At 40.5% G+C, this 15,484-nt stretch overlaps 1 protein-coding gene across 8 annotated transcripts in view; it reads left to right on the top strand.

Moving 5' to 3' along the window:
* fbxl17 (F-box and leucine-rich repeat protein 17) overlaps positions 1–15,484 on the top strand; it is a 697,249-nt gene that overhangs the window by 68,043 nt on the left and 613,722 nt on the right. For 7 of the 8 annotated variants that reach the window (XM_072281357.1, XM_072281356.1, XM_072281354.1 and 4 more), the window contains exon 5: positions 4,418–4,549. The exons of the other annotated variant lie outside the window; for it this stretch is intronic. In XM_072281357.1, the coding sequence (XP_072137458.1) occupies positions 4,418–4,549 (132 nt within the window). The remainder of the gene's footprint in view (positions 1–4,417; positions 4,550–15,484) is intronic. 8 annotated transcript variants of the gene reach the window in all.

Here is a 15,484-nt window from a genome sequence, read left to right as displayed (position 1 = left end):
TACCCTGAAACAATGGAACAACGTTAGCAACTGGTGAAGTTCCTGAAGAGTGGAAAGTGTTGTATGAAGCAAGTATCTCTGCAAGACCTTTTTCAACTTCTTCTCCAGCCTCCCACAAAGTCTGAGGATGTGCTCGGTCAGGCCCAGTATTGGGTCACCTTTTTATCTTAACTTATCCAGCTGTAAGGCTGCAAATACCTCCTCCTTGGTAATATGAATGTCATTCACTCCATCTTTGCTTGTTTCCCTCATCTGTTGAATAACCATGATTTTCTCTGTAAACATCAAGGAGAAACATTCATTAAAAACACCACTCATCTCCTATGGCTTGAGATGCTGGTTTCTAAGGGGATCTCTCCTGAGCCATTCTGTTACTCTTAATATAGATAAAGACCCTCTAAGGATCTTCATTAACTTTACCTGACAGATCCATTTCATACCATCTCTTTGCCCTCCTGATTTCCCTGTTAAATGTACACTTGATCTTTTCTTCTGTCATTGAGGGATTCATTATTCTATGACCTCCAAAACCTAATGTAGGTTTTGTCCTTTTTCCTGTCCAAGCTCAATATCTCTTGTCAGCCAGAATTCCCTAAACTTGCCAGCTTTTCCTTTCAACCTAACAGGAACAGGCTGCCCTGAACTCTGAATATCACACTCTAATCTGAAAGCTATTAGAATTATGGTCACGAGAGCCAAGATGGTGCTCCCTGACTGCCACTTCAGTTACCTGCCCTGCCTCATTCGCTAGGAGGAAGTCCAGTATTGCACTCTCTATATTATTGACTCAGGCAACTTTCCTGGATACATTTCAGAAATTCCACCTCATCCAGGTCCAGTCAATACTAGGGCAACTAAAATCTCCCACTAATTCCACCTGATTATTTTTACAACTATGAGCAAATTATGCTCTTCAAGTTCCCAGTCTATGGTGGGGGGGGGGTGGAATCTGTAATACAGCCCCACCAGAGTGATCCTTCCATGTAGAGGACCCCCTTGTAATCAGTGGGAACAGTGGGAAGTTCTTTACATCTAGTCTTTAAGCAAGCACTGGATGCAAGGTTTGATTGTTATCTTTTTTTGCGAAAGATGTTGAAGTTTGACCGTATAATGCTTACTTATATATGTTTTAAACATTCCCAAAAAGTTGATCAAATAAACTATGCATCATACCATTATTTTAGTTTCAATAAACTGCTGATGTTGATTTCCAAGCTTGATGCATGAGGCCCTCTGTTAGTGGGGGTTGACAATGTATATTGTATCTGAGCTGAATATGTGATATGCAAACTAGGGCAATACAAAATGAAGAGCAAACTGTTGCCTGTGCAGCAGCTCCCCTTCTCCACTCAGATGATGAATCCAAAGGAACGGCAGAGATCTTTACAGTTTGGACTAGTGGTGTGCCAGTCAGCGTTGAACTCAATCTAGGACTGCCTTAGGATCTCCAGCTCCATATTTTTTCTTTGGGTTTACTCCTGAAGCCTTCCCCATCAATGGTTATGGCTGCAAGGCAGTGGAGGTTTGAGATCAGAGCTTTCCTTCTCCTAGATGAACAACCAACCACATCTGGCGAACCCCATTTGCCCAAATCAACTGGTTTTAAGCTGCCAATAACCTGCTTTTGCTTCTTCTGTCAGTTCCACTGGACTTAGTAGTGCAGCTACATGTGAAGGCTAGAAGCTGGACTTGGTTGTCAGAGGCTATTTGAGATGCACACCATTGGGAGCGTTTAATAGGTCATGGGAGCTTATCCTCACAGCCTGCCCTGGCTGTGGTAACCAAGAAACCACCATAGCTTGGTACCATACCCAATACTGAGAAGTGAAATTTACATGCCAGTTTAACCACTACACAAGATGTAGTGACCATTTCAGAAGTTGAGTCTTGTATGATAAAGCTGAAAGTCATGAGAATTTTCTTCACTAGATGTAATTAACATTATGTAGATCTGATGCAATAGACCACTTGGTATGAAGACAAACTAAAGTGCACTGATAGGTTTGATGCTGAATTATTCTTTCTTTTGTGTTTCTTTACACAAACTCTTGCAGCATAAGACAACAATGTGATAAACACAGAGAATGAGGGGCCTTTTCTAGTTGGCTGCCAGTGACTAGTGGGTTAGTATTGGGACCGCCACTTTTCACATTGTTTGTCAATGATTTAGTTAATGGAATTGATGGCTTTATGGCAAAGTTTGCAGATGATAAGAAGATAGGTGGAGGTACTGCTGAGGAAGCAATGTGATTGCAACAGGACTTAGACAAATTGGAAGAATGGGCAAAAAAAGTGGCAGTGTTGGGAAATGTATGATAATGCATTTTGGTAAAAGGAACAATAGTGCAGGATATTATCTAAATGGTAAGAAAATTCAAACATTAGAGGTGTAGAGGAACTTGAGAATTCTCAAGCAAGACTCTCAGAAGGTTAATTTACAGGTTGAGTCTGTGGTAAAGATGGCAAATGGCATTTATTTCAAAGGGAATAGAATATAAAAGCAAGAAGATGATGATGCTGACACCAGCCAGGCTACACTTGGAGTATTGTCAATAGGTTTGGGCCCCATATCTCAAAAGGATGTGTTGCCTTTGGAGAGAGTCCAGACGAGGTTCACGAGGATGAATCTGGGAACGAATGGGCTGACATATGAAGATTGTTTGACAGCTTTGGGCCTGTACTCACTGGAATTTAGAAGAATATGTGGGGGGGGGGGTAAGAATCTCATTAAAACCTTCCTAATGTTGAAAGGACTAGAGAGGGTGGATGTGGAGAAGATGTTTCCTGTGGTGGAGATATCCAGAACTGGAGGGCACAGTGTCAAGATTAAGAGTCTAGAGGGCACAGTGTCAACTTTTAGAACAGAGGTAAGAAGGAATTTTTTTTAGCCCCAGAGAGGTGAATCTGTGGAATGCTGTGCCACAGACTGCGGTGGAGGCCAAGTCAGTGAGTATATTTAAAGTGGAGTTTCCTGATTGGTCAGGGCATCAAAAGATATGGTGAGAAGGCAGGTGTATGGGGTTGAGTGGGATATGGGATCAGTCATGATGGAATGGCGGAGCAGACTTGATGGGTTGAATGGCCTAGTTCTGCTCCTACATTTTATGGTCTAATGAAAGATTGTTAATGAATATGGCTTCTTTGAGAGTGGATAATTTGCCAGGCCCAGCTGAAGTACGCGATAGCACATTAGAAGAAGCACAGAGGAAATTATGGAGGCTTGACCATCACTTTTCAATCCTCACTTGTTACTGGAGTGAGGTCAGAGGTTTTGAAGAACCTGTGAATGCCACACTATTGTTTAATAATGGCGAAAGGGATCCATTAATTAATTGCAGGTCAGTTAGTTTATCTTCTGCGGTGAGCAGGTTATTGGGATCTATTCTAAAGGGGAGAAGAAATCTTCAAAAATGTACAGATTTATATTTTGTGACTGGAAACTTGTGATCAAAGGAGTTTTGCGGAGCCTGGAACTCACCATGCTTTTTTTTCCCCCCCCAATATGACAGAGTGTGGTTTGGAGTGTAACGGAAGTTTAAGCCTGATTAACTTAATTCAGTTTTTGAGGTGTGTTCCTGAGGGCAGTGTCTTTGCTAAGTTCAGTAAGGCTGTTCACAATGCCCCACTAAGCAATAAAATCCAAGAGGATCTGAGGTACAGTGGCAAATTGGATCCAAAGTGACCTGATTTGCAGGAAACGAAGGGTAATGATTGATGTTTATTTTGCATAAGAGCTCGGAACTCGCTTTTTTTGAATCATTGAAGCAAAACAAAGATGTTGGTAGATAATGGAAAAATTGGTAAAAATTTATTTTTTTCAACAGTTGTCTGAAAGTTGTGCTGGTGTACTGGGAGTTATTTCTACTTGTTCTTTCTATGTGTTTGTTGTACTGTATAAAGTTAGATCCAGTGGTTTATAGAGGGATATAGAAATATGTTCAGGCTGATTAGATTGGCATCAGTAAGCATAGCATAGTGGGCTGAAGAGTCTGTTTCTGTGCTATGTCTGGCGTCATAACTTAAACTGACATAGATAAATGATACTAGTTACCATGTTTATGTTATCATTAAAATCTACTTAATAAAATTCTCATTTGATCTAAAAAATAGTAATATAGGAGGAAAGGTGAGCCAGACATTGTGATTTGAGTATTTCCAAAATCACCGCAATGATATTCCTTAATGTTAGTTAAGTGCAGTCATGGAAGTGATTACTTTGACATAAAATATTATTTTGGCTTATGGTTATGTGATCTTTTTAAAGTTGTGGATTTATTCTATTATTATTTACATGCAGTTAAATAACCACGTCGGTTAACTGAAAAGAGTGAGTTACAAAGAAAAGTATATAGTATTCATATGTCATTGGGTGTAAATTTGTAATATTAGAAGTAAATTCTCTCACTTCTTGTTGTAGCTGGGAGAGAAATGTCCAGAAGTCTTGGATATTCATTTTGGTCAATGTTACAAGATCACAGATGAAGGCATGATGGCACTGGCACGGGGCTGTCCCAGATTGCAGAAAATCTACATGCAGGAAAACAAACTGGTATGTTCAGATTTCAGGGGTGGCTGAGGATAATATCAGAGCATCCACTTCTAAACCTTCTGGAAAATTGTTTTTAGGTTTAGTGTTGTAGCTGTTAGCCAACATATGGAGTTGGCATTTTTGATTCAGAAGTAACCTTCACTTAGGTAGGAATAGTTGTAGTTAAAGACTTTTTACTCGTGGAATCAACACAAAGCTGATGTCCCAATTCTAGATTTAGAAATGGAAGCTCTGACAATTGATAGAAAAGTCATATTTTAGGAAATACTGTATTATTCTACACATCATTTCTGTTTATGTTCTGGTTGACCATCACTTCATCAGATTTTGTGAATTTAAAATCAGTAAACCAACACGGTAATAAAAATGAGTGTCCATAGGATTAAAAGTGAAACCTCTGTCATATAAACATGTCTGGTTCATGAATGGTCTTCAAGGTCAATATTCGTAGCTTCACTTTATTGAGAATGAATCCCCTTCCTCATCATCTGTATCCTGAGATCTCAGCAGGCTAAGCAGTATCTGAGGAAAGAGGAACAAAATTAATGGAGTGGTTGTTGACCCTGGGCCAGATAAATTATCATCCTGTCATTGATGTCTTGGGCTGATTTCCAAAAACTATTCTCTTTAATAATCACTACTCCTTCATGTCAAGCACCTTTAGAACCTCCTAGGTTAACACAAAAATATATTCTCGGTGTTGTGACTTCTATCACCAATACTCAGAATCGTCACCATGGGCATGTCCCATACCATTACCAAAACGGTTTGATCTTTGAAGACATAGTTGATGGATTGGTCGTGAAGCAGTGTTGCAAATATCAACACAAGGATGTCTAATACTTCATTTTGTTCTTACAATTATAATTGATTCTTGCACAATTGCCCATGATAGCAGAGGCCAGTACCATTAATTGTAGAAATGAAGTTCTGTCATCATGTTATGTGTGGATCATTGTGTGAAGTGGATTGTCAGTACTGAAAGCAATGGATGATATGTCAGAGCAAGTGGGAAAGTGTTCTTGATTTGTGTTGGAACCTGAACATTTCAATTGATCAAACCTGTTCAATTGTCCAGTGAAATTTTGTGAAATGAACTGCAGGGTTGGAAGTGCTATACAAGTACAAACTGATTTGGTTTTGGAATTAGAATTGTGAAAAAAAATCTGCTTTGTCTTAAATGTAAAATTAGATTTCCTTATCTGATTTAGGTTGAATAAATGTTTGTCATTGTTGATGTTTCATTAAGTTCAATAACAATTCATCAATCTTTGCAATTTAATTTTCCCTTTTAAGCACTGACTGGTTTCAGTGGAAATGAGTGGAAGGTGAGGTACTGTTAAGTTAAACTTGAAATAAATCCTCAAGAAAATAAGAACAGGGATAGGTGACCAACTGTTCGATGTAATCATGGCTCAGGATTCAAATCCTCTTCAAATATCTTGATCTTTTAAATAGTTATCGGTCTTGACCTTGAATATATCAAATGATCTGACCTCTATTGTATTTGGTGTGGGGAGCGGGAGATACTCACTGCCCTCTGGTCAAAGAAATTTCACATTCATCAGCTTTAAATAATTGGCCCCACATTTTGTAGCCTTACCATTTTCTATCCCACTGATGAAAATATCTCAATATCTATCTTGCCATCCCCATTGGAAACTTGAGTAGGATCACCCCTCATTATTCTAAGCTCCAAGGAATGCAGCCCCAAGCTGTCAGGCTTCTTTTGATAGGACAGCTTTTTCATCCCTGGCATAGCCTTGTATCTCCTTTGGACTTGATCCCTTTTTAAGGTGAGGAGAACCAAACTGTGAACGGTTTTTTCCAGGTGTAGCTTTGCCAAGTCTCTGTACAACCAATAAAATGGCTCCTTTCTTAAATCCAACTCCCTTTCCAATAAAGGCCAACACACAATTTATCTTAATTACCAAATGGATCTCCTGCTAATTTTTTTGTGATCACGAAACTTTAATTGCTTGCAGTTTCTTTTCTGTTTAGATAGCAATCTGCTTTATGATTCCTCCCATTTAAGTACATGGTCTCCCACTTCCCCACTTTAAACTCTGTTTAGCAAACATTCACTTAATACCTTAATTTATCTATACCTTGATTTAGAATGACAATGTTCTTATCACAACATGAACTTCCATTTTTGTATCATTGGTAAACTTGGAAACCTCACATTTTGTTCCTTCCTCTGGGTCATTTATGTAAATAGTAGATAAATGAGGGCTAAGAACAGATGTTGGAAATTATTAGAATAATAGAGCACTACAGCACAGAAGCAGGCCATTCAGCTAAAAGTCATGAGAATTTTCTTCACTGATAATTTGTTAGATGAAAGGCGATCATAGTAAATTCAGTTTTAATCTTGGAAGAATTTTAGCAAGAACCACTGAATGCTGAGGTTTCTAATTTTAAGATTCTAATTGATTTAATTATGAGAACTGTCCATGAAAAATTAAGAAGTGTCAAACCTGATCTTAATCTTTGAAGTATCTGTTTTGGCAAACTGCATTAATGATATGACATAAGCAATCACTTTTCTCAGAAGCAGTACCTCACTATTTGCTGCCCCAACAGAAAACATTCATGTTGTGTAACGTCTCAAGTTTCCTGCATCACACATAACTGCACAAAAATTCATCAAGAAGCTGGTGTTGTGGCCCTCAATAAACACTTACTTATTTAGCTATACAGTATAGTTTGTAAAACCACTTTCAAATCATTTCTCAAATATTTGATCTATATCTTAACAACCATATTGTCAATTTACTGCTGATGTTTTCTGATTCTTAAGGTTTAGATTATGTTTTGATCTGAGGAGAATTATTTTGCTAAAATGAATAAATTCAGGAACTACAAAATGCCTTGCAACACACACAAAATGCTGGAGGAACTTAGCAGGTCAGGCAGCATCTATTGAAAAGAGCAAATAATCAATATTCAGGGCCAAGACCTGATGAAGATTCTCGGCCCGAAACGTTGACTGTTACTCTTTCCATAGATGCTGCCTGATCTGCTGAGTTCCTCCAGCATTTAGTGAGTGTTGCTCTGGGTTTCTGGCATCTGCAGATTTTGTCATGTTTGTGATTTACTCCAACATGCCTTGTAATATTTGTTGATTTTAACCATTTTTTAAATCACAGTCAGAAAGATAAACATTTCAAACCTACTTACAAATGAGTGAGAGAGATACATTTATATTATTTAGTGCCAAATAATTCATCAAGTATGAGATTTGGTATTGGAAAAAAAGGCTCTTAGTCATTTTAAATTTAAACCATTTTTGATATCTTTATCATAAAAGCAATTATTTTACAACAGTTGTGTTACTGCCTCCTCGTGTTGTCACAGGAGATTTGTAATTAGGTTTGAGAATGAGTAACTGCCTTATAATGTAAGCTTCAGGAATAAAATGCACAGTACAAAAACAATTGTTTGTTTGCATTTTGTATACTCTATCAATGTGTTTTGTAAGTACACTATGCAACACTACAATTTTACTTATTTCATCATTGAATTGGTTCCGTAATGGGAAAAAAACAATGTATTATGTTTAAAATAATGCTGACCAAAAGCTTTTCAATGGGATAGTAAGCATTACTTGAAAAAGTAGCAAATTTGTTGGTCACAGCAGAAAAGAAAATAAGAAAATAGGAGTAAGCTGTTTGACCCCAAAAACCTGCATGACAATTCAATGTGATTAATGTGAACAGTACAGTGCAGAACTAGCTCTTCTGCCCATGATGTTGTCCCAACCTCTTAACCTACTCTAAAGTCAATCTAATTAACACACATAAAATGTTGGAGGAACTCGGTAGGCTAGGCAGCATCTATGGAAAAGAGTAAACAGTTGACATTTCGGGCCAAGACCCTTCATCAGGAAAAAAGAAATCAGGAGTAAGAAGGAGGGGGGAGGGGAAGAAGAAGTACAGGGTTGTAGGTGATAAATTGGGAAGAGGAGGGGTGAAGTAAAGAGCTGGAAGTTGATTGGTGAAAGAGATAAAGGGCTGGAGACAGGGAATCTGATTGGAGAGGAGAGAAGGCCATGGAAGAAAGGGAAGGGGGAGGAGCACCAGAGGGAGGTGATGGGCAGGTAAGGAGATAAAGTGAGAGAGGGAAATAGGAATGGGGAATGGTGAGGAGGGACAGTTACCAGAAATCCAAGAATTTGGTGTTCATGCCATCAGGTTGGAGGCTACCCAGTCAGAATATTAGGTGTTCTCCTGCGACCTGAGTGTAACGTCATTGAGGCAGTAGAGGAGACCATGGACTGACTCGACATAATGGAAATGGGAAGTAGAATTGAAATGGATGTCCACAGGGAGATCCTGCTTTTACTGGTGGATGGAGTGTAGGTACTCGGCAAAGTGCTCTCCCAATCAATATAATCCAAAGTCTCACCGATATACAGGAGGCCACACCAGGAGCACTGGAAACAGTAGATGGCACTGGTTCTCCCTGTGTGGCCTCCAGCATTTTGTGTTTATTACTTTGATTTCCAGCATCTGCAGATTTTCTTTTGTTTGTGTTTCTAAGGTCAATCTTACCCTATTCTCCCTCATTCTCCATTTTTCTTTCATCCATGTGCTTATCTAATGGTCTCTCAAATGTCCTTAATGTATCTGCTTCTACTATCACCCTTGGCAACATGCTTCACACACCAACCACTCTGTGTTTAAAAAAAACCTCCTTCAGAAATTCTCCTTATGTTTTCCTCCAACCACCTTAAAATTATGCCCCCCCCTCCCATATTAGCCATTTTCACCCTGGGGAAGAAGGTCTGTGGCTGTCCACTCTATCTATGCCTCTTATCAGCTCTGCACGTCTATGAAATAACCTCTCATCTTCCTTCATTCCAAAGAGAAAGGCCCTAGATTGCTCAATCTATCCTTATGTCATGTTCTGTAATCCAAGCTGCATCCTGGTAAATATCTGCTACACCCTCTCTAAAGCTTTCACTCCTTCCTATGATATTAAGACCAGAATTGAACAGATACTTCAAGTGTGGTCTAATCAGAGTTTTATGGAGCTGCAATATAACCTCACAGTTCTTGAACTCAATCCCCTGACTAATGAAGGCGAAGATCCTGCTATTAACCCTGTGCCATCAAGTCAGAACTTCCATGCCTGATCTGCTCCAGAGTTTGTTTCCTCTTGTGTACCAGTTCTCCATCAGTTCCATGGTCTTTCAAAAAATTACCTACTTCCTCTTTGCTCACCTCCAATGATCTAGCCTCCAGGTAGTGGAAATCTCAAAGATTCACAATCGTCTGTAAAATGAATCCATAGGCACCTTGGTTTTAATTGAACATCCCCTGATCTCGTAATCATGTTGTCTTATACAACTTCCTTCCACAAGTGGAAACATTAGTTATAAACAGAGATTGGATAGGCTGGGTTTATTTTCCTTGGAATGAAGGAGACCAAGTTTTGACCTCTTAAGAAATAAATAAAAATATAAGAAGCATTAAATAGAGTAAATAATCAGAATCTTTTATCCCCCATGGTAGAGGTATCAAAAACAAGTGGTCTTAGGTTTAAGGAGAAAGGAAGAGTTTTAAAGGGTATTTGAGGGGAAAGATGTTACACAGAGAGTGTTCGATATTTGAAACTCGATGTCAGGGAATGAAGCAGAGCCAGATAGGAGCATTATGTTTAAGAGACATTTATACAGGCACTTAAATAACAAGTAAGAGAAGGATATGGATGTAATGCAGGCAAATGGGATTGGTGGAGATGGGCAAAAGTGTTTGTAACAGCATAATGGGTCAAGGAGCCGTTTCTGTACTGTAGAACTCTACTCCTCCATGTAATTAATTATTAGAAAACAAGTTAGATTTTGGAGCTCTGTGGAATTCCTCATGCAGTCAGGAAATTACAGGTTCAGATTCAAGCACTTTCAGTTGATGGCTTGGCTGAAAATGTGTCCCACAAGCTGTCTCACACTTTTTTTTTAACCATGACCTTATCTGATATTATGTGAAACCTATGTTGGTTTCTCCAGGAGTTCAACCCCAGTTGTAGCTACCAAGATTTTTTAATATATCCATAGAAGCCTATATTGTTTGCTTTGATATTGCTTGCCATTTTTCTCTCAAAATCAATCTTCCTCTTCCTATTAACATTTTTAGACTCTCACTGCAAGGTCTGTAAGATTCTCGGTCTTTGATTTCCCAGTAACCTTTACCATTTTCTATATTCCAGTCTTTAATATTTTCCTTGACTTCTGTTAACCATAGGTGGCTCACCTTTCTCCTGCGATCTACCTTTCTAATTGGGTTAAATTTCTGCTGAGTGTTGAGAACTAACTATTTAAGTATCTGCATTGCTCATCCACTGATCATCCAGCCCATTTACTCAGTCCACCTCAGATAACTCTAGCTTCATACCACTGTAATTGAACCTATTTAAGATGAGGATCCTGGTCGTGGGCCCTAGGTATTCACATACAAGCTTTATCCAAAATTTTATCACATAAAATAAGGTGTATTTGTTTCCTTAGGGGATCCTGAACCAATTTTTGTTATTGTTGCTTGTTCATTGTACAATTATCAGAATTAGGATGCAAATGGAGCCAGTGCCACCCAGTTACACCCATGTGGCCAGTTAACCTCCTAACCCTTTTGTCTGTTGGAATGTGGGAGGAACCCGGAGCACCTGGAGGAAACCACGCGGTCATGGGGAGAATGTACAAGCTCCTCATAGGCAGCTGTGGGAATTGAACACAGGTTGCTGGTGCTGTAATAGTATTATGCTAACTGCTGATTGTGTAGCTCGGAGATAGAAATGGGGATCAGCTGAAATCCAGTAGACTGAAGACAAGCATTGGCCAAAGATTAAAAATAACATAAGACAGAGGAGCATTGAAGCCATTTGGATATTGAGACCGTTCTGCGATTCAATCATGGCTTATTTATTTTTCCCTCTGAACCCCATTCTCCTACCTTCTCCCTTTAACCTTTGATACCCTTACTAGAGAGGAGGAAAATGCAATGGAGGAGCAGGAGGCCTCCATCAGTAGTAGCCTCTGTTGCTAAAGTGATCCCTGATGCCACACAAGCAGGGGTTTTGCAGGATGTTGTGAAAGATCTGAGGATCAAGGTATTTTGGATGATATCAGTTGGTGCTGCCACCAAGCATGATAATGCTGATAGGAAGCCAAACCCACTGGTTGGATGTACTGAGGCAAAGGACAACTGAACCGGGGTCCCTTGACCAGGGAAATGACTGATATTTTCTGTTTAAACTGTGGAGAAGGTGGACATTTCAAGTGGGAGAGTGAAGGACAGAAATCTTCAGAAAGTAAATCAGCGGTTAATCAGAGACGAAAAGAAGTAGAACTATGGAGGGACCCAGTAAAGGAAAAGGCTGGTGTTTAGGAAAGGATATGTTCCTATCAGTGTATCAAGGCAAATACTAAAGTACAAAACACTATTCCTGAAGGGTTAGATCTGTGATGTATTCATACGAATTGAAGGTATTTATGCTAGAGCCATACTAGACACAGTTTCTCAAGTTACTTTGCTTCGTAGATCCTTTTACAACTGGAATTTGACGCATTTACCATTGACACCAAGTGATACCCTTGAGATTCGGGGCCTCGGTACTGATGAGTATCCATACGATGGTTACCTGTCGTTGAAACTGGAGTTTTTGGAAGCAGATGTTGGAGTAACTGAGACTATTGACACACCACTGTTGATCTGCCCAGACCTGGTTGAAAAGGGTGGTGCCTCTATTCTTGTGGGAACGAATACTCCAGTTGTGAGAAGACTTGTGGGAGCACACAAGGAGAGAAGTGGAGATAACTTTTTGAGTGTTGGGTCTATACTCCTAGTGAAATATGTCACTACCATTTACAAATGGATTAGAGGTCCTGACATTACAAAATTCTTTTCAAAAGTGTGCTATTAATGATGGCTTGACTATTTTTGGTAGGGAGAGTATAATGCCCTGGTTAAGATTTTTACTGCTATGCTGTAGGTATTTCATTTGAGCAGTCTCAAAGAGTGTCTGTTCTGCTTTCAGCATGTTTGAGTTTGAGCTAAAGATAAAGGGTTGTGATGTTCATGCTTAGAAATGTAGTGTCATCCAGTCAGGGTGGTGGAATTGGGAGAAAGATCTAGAGAACGCTAGGTGAAGAGGATTTTGGTAATGGACTCTGGTGTGGGTTGAGGTCTCTTTGGCAGGAGCTGGGAGAAGACGGGGAGATGGCTGAGGATCCCATCCCTGTTGCAGAAGGTGCTTTCTGTAGATGAATGGCTTGAAGAAGGATGGACTAATATTCCTATTGGAGAGCCCGTTTGTTCGAGATGGATTTCAAGCGACAGTTGAAAGGTGGTCTGTGCTTTTACACAGACCATGTGTCCAGTGCACGAGTTAAAGACAACTTTAAGATGAGCTCCAACTTATGTACACATTTGGACTAGGTTAACTGTAATGGGCCCTTTTTATTATTTTTTTTCTTTCCTACTAACTGTTGGATAAAGCAGCAATTTGTAAATATACTTTCTTTATAATTGTATGCAGTATCTGATCTTTATTTCTTGTCGATGGGTAATTGCAAGTGGCCAGCATTAACACAGTATTTGCTCAGATCGGGGTCCGGGTTAGTGAGATAACTCAACCTCCTGGGTTTGGTGGGACCCAAGTCATATTGACCCTAGACGTACAGAGTCTGTGAAAGGTGGTTTTCTCACTGCTGAGTCCAGTGGCGTTTTGCAAGAGGCTAATGAGCTGCAAATCTAGAAACGCCCAATAAAAAGGAGTTTCATATAAATTAAGTGGATAAAGGGAGCAAGGTAAGAGAGGTTTTCATGGGTTTAGAAATCTGATGGTGGAGGAGAAGAAGCTGTTTCTTAAATGTTGAGTCTGTGTCTTTGGGTTCCTGTACCTCCTCTCTGATGGTAATGAAAAGAGGGCACCTCACGGGTGGTGCGAGTCCTTAATGACGGATGCCCCCTTTTGAGACATTGCCTTTTGAAGATATCCTTGATGGTGGGGAGGCTAGTGCCCATATTGTAGCTCAGGGGTCCCCAACCTTCTTTGCGCTGTGGACCGGCTTAAGATTGCCAATATTCTTGTGGACCGGCCGACCGGGGGTGAGGGGGGGTAGGGTTGCCAACTGACAAGAGTATTGTTTGCCCCGAGAAAGACTACAATGACGATGAAGCCTTGTGCGGGCACCAGTGCGCATGTGTGACCTGCGCATGCGTGACCTGCACATGCGTGACCTGCACATGCGTGTACCTGCGGATATTATTCTCTGCAAACCTTTTTTGGCGATTCTGTTCGGGGGTGGGAGTGGGGGGGGTGTTAATCACGACCGGAATATTGGTAATAAGTGGCTAATACACTCAATTTCTTTTCTAAAAGGGTTTATCTAACAAATTTAATATTAAACACACCGCTTATTTTCCTCACATGAATATAGTGATAAGTCAATCATCAGGGGAGGACGGGGAGCTTGAAGTATGTGTTGAAAGAACTTCCAGTAGAAGTGGTAGAGGCAGGTTCGATATTATCATTTAAAGTTAAATTGGACAGGAAAGGAATGGAGGGTTATGGGCTGAGTGCAGGTCTGTGAGACTAGGTGAGAGTAGCTTTCGGCACGGACTAGAAGGGCCGAGATCGCCTATTTCCGTGCTGTAATTGTTATATGGTTATATAAGTCACTTATAATAGCATCATAACATTTTAAGTAACGTTTGGATATTAAACATACAGCGCATATTTTCCTCGTATGAACATATAAAATCATTGCAACGCACCAATATCGCTGAATCAGTGGGAGCCCTGGGCTGAATACTTGTTTCCCTGCAACAAGACGGTCCCATCGAGGGGTGATGGGAGACAGCGATACTCGAATGGGGTTCCTTATGTCCAGTCTATTCCACAATTTAGTTTTTGTCGCAGAGATATGTTGGAAATGGAAGCAATGTTTTCAGTGCTTCCGTAAGCTATCTCAGGATATTCAGAAGGTTTCCTTCAGTTAGTCCTGACGAAGGGTCTCGGCCTGAAACGTCGACTGCACCTCTTCCTAGAGATGCTGCCTGGCCTGCTGCGTTCACCAGCAACTTTGATGTGTGTTGCTTGAATTTCCAGCATCTGCGGAATTCCTGTTGTTCAGGATATTCAGCCTTGACTTTGATCCAGAATGCCGGCAGAGATGTTATGTCAAACACACTTTTTAGCCCGCTGTCATTTGCAAGCTTGAGGAGTTGATCTCCTTCCCGCGCTGACATGGATGACGCGTGCGTAATGGCTCAACAGAGGGCGTGACTGGGAATGAGGAAAGGTGCAGCTGACTCATATCGCCAAATCATATCGTTTCGCTGCGGCCCGGTAGCGCATGCTTTGCGGCCCAGTACCGGTCCGCGGCCTGGTGGTTGGGGACCGCTGTCGTAGCTGGCTGAGTTACAACCCTCTGCAGCCTTTCCTGATCCTGTACAATGGCCCCTCCATACCAGACAGTGATGTAACAATTCAAAATATTTTCCACGGTACATCAGTAGAAATTTGCTAGAATCTTTGGTGACATACAGGTGTCCCCCGCTTTTCGAATGTTCGCTTTACGAAACCTCACTGTTACGAAAGACCTACATTAGTTACCTGTTTTCGCTAACAGAAGGTGTTTTCACTGTTAGGAAAAAAGGCAGCGCGCGTCCCGAGCAGCCGCTCTCCCCTGGATTCGGAACTGCATTCTCGCCGGCATTGCTTAAACACGTGCCTGTGAGCAGCTGTTAACAAGATGAGTTCTAAGGTATCGGAAAAGCCTAAAAGAGCTCGTAGGATGTTACACTTAGCGTAAAACTAGACATAATTAAGCCTTTCAATCGTGGTGAACGAAGTAAGGACAAAGTGAGTTTGGCTTGTGGAAGTTGACGAAGATGATGTTGAAGAGGTTTTGATATCCCATGACTAAGA

This window comes from Mobula birostris, chromosome 17 (genome assembly GCF_030028105.1).
Source record: "Mobula birostris isolate sMobBir1 chromosome 17, sMobBir1.hap1, whole genome shotgun sequence".
Taxonomy (NCBI): Eukaryota; Metazoa; Chordata; class Chondrichthyes; order Myliobatiformes; family Myliobatidae; genus Mobula; species Mobula birostris.
Note: the sequence above shows the minus strand (reverse complement) of the source record. Positions and strands in the feature narration are given on the sequence as shown.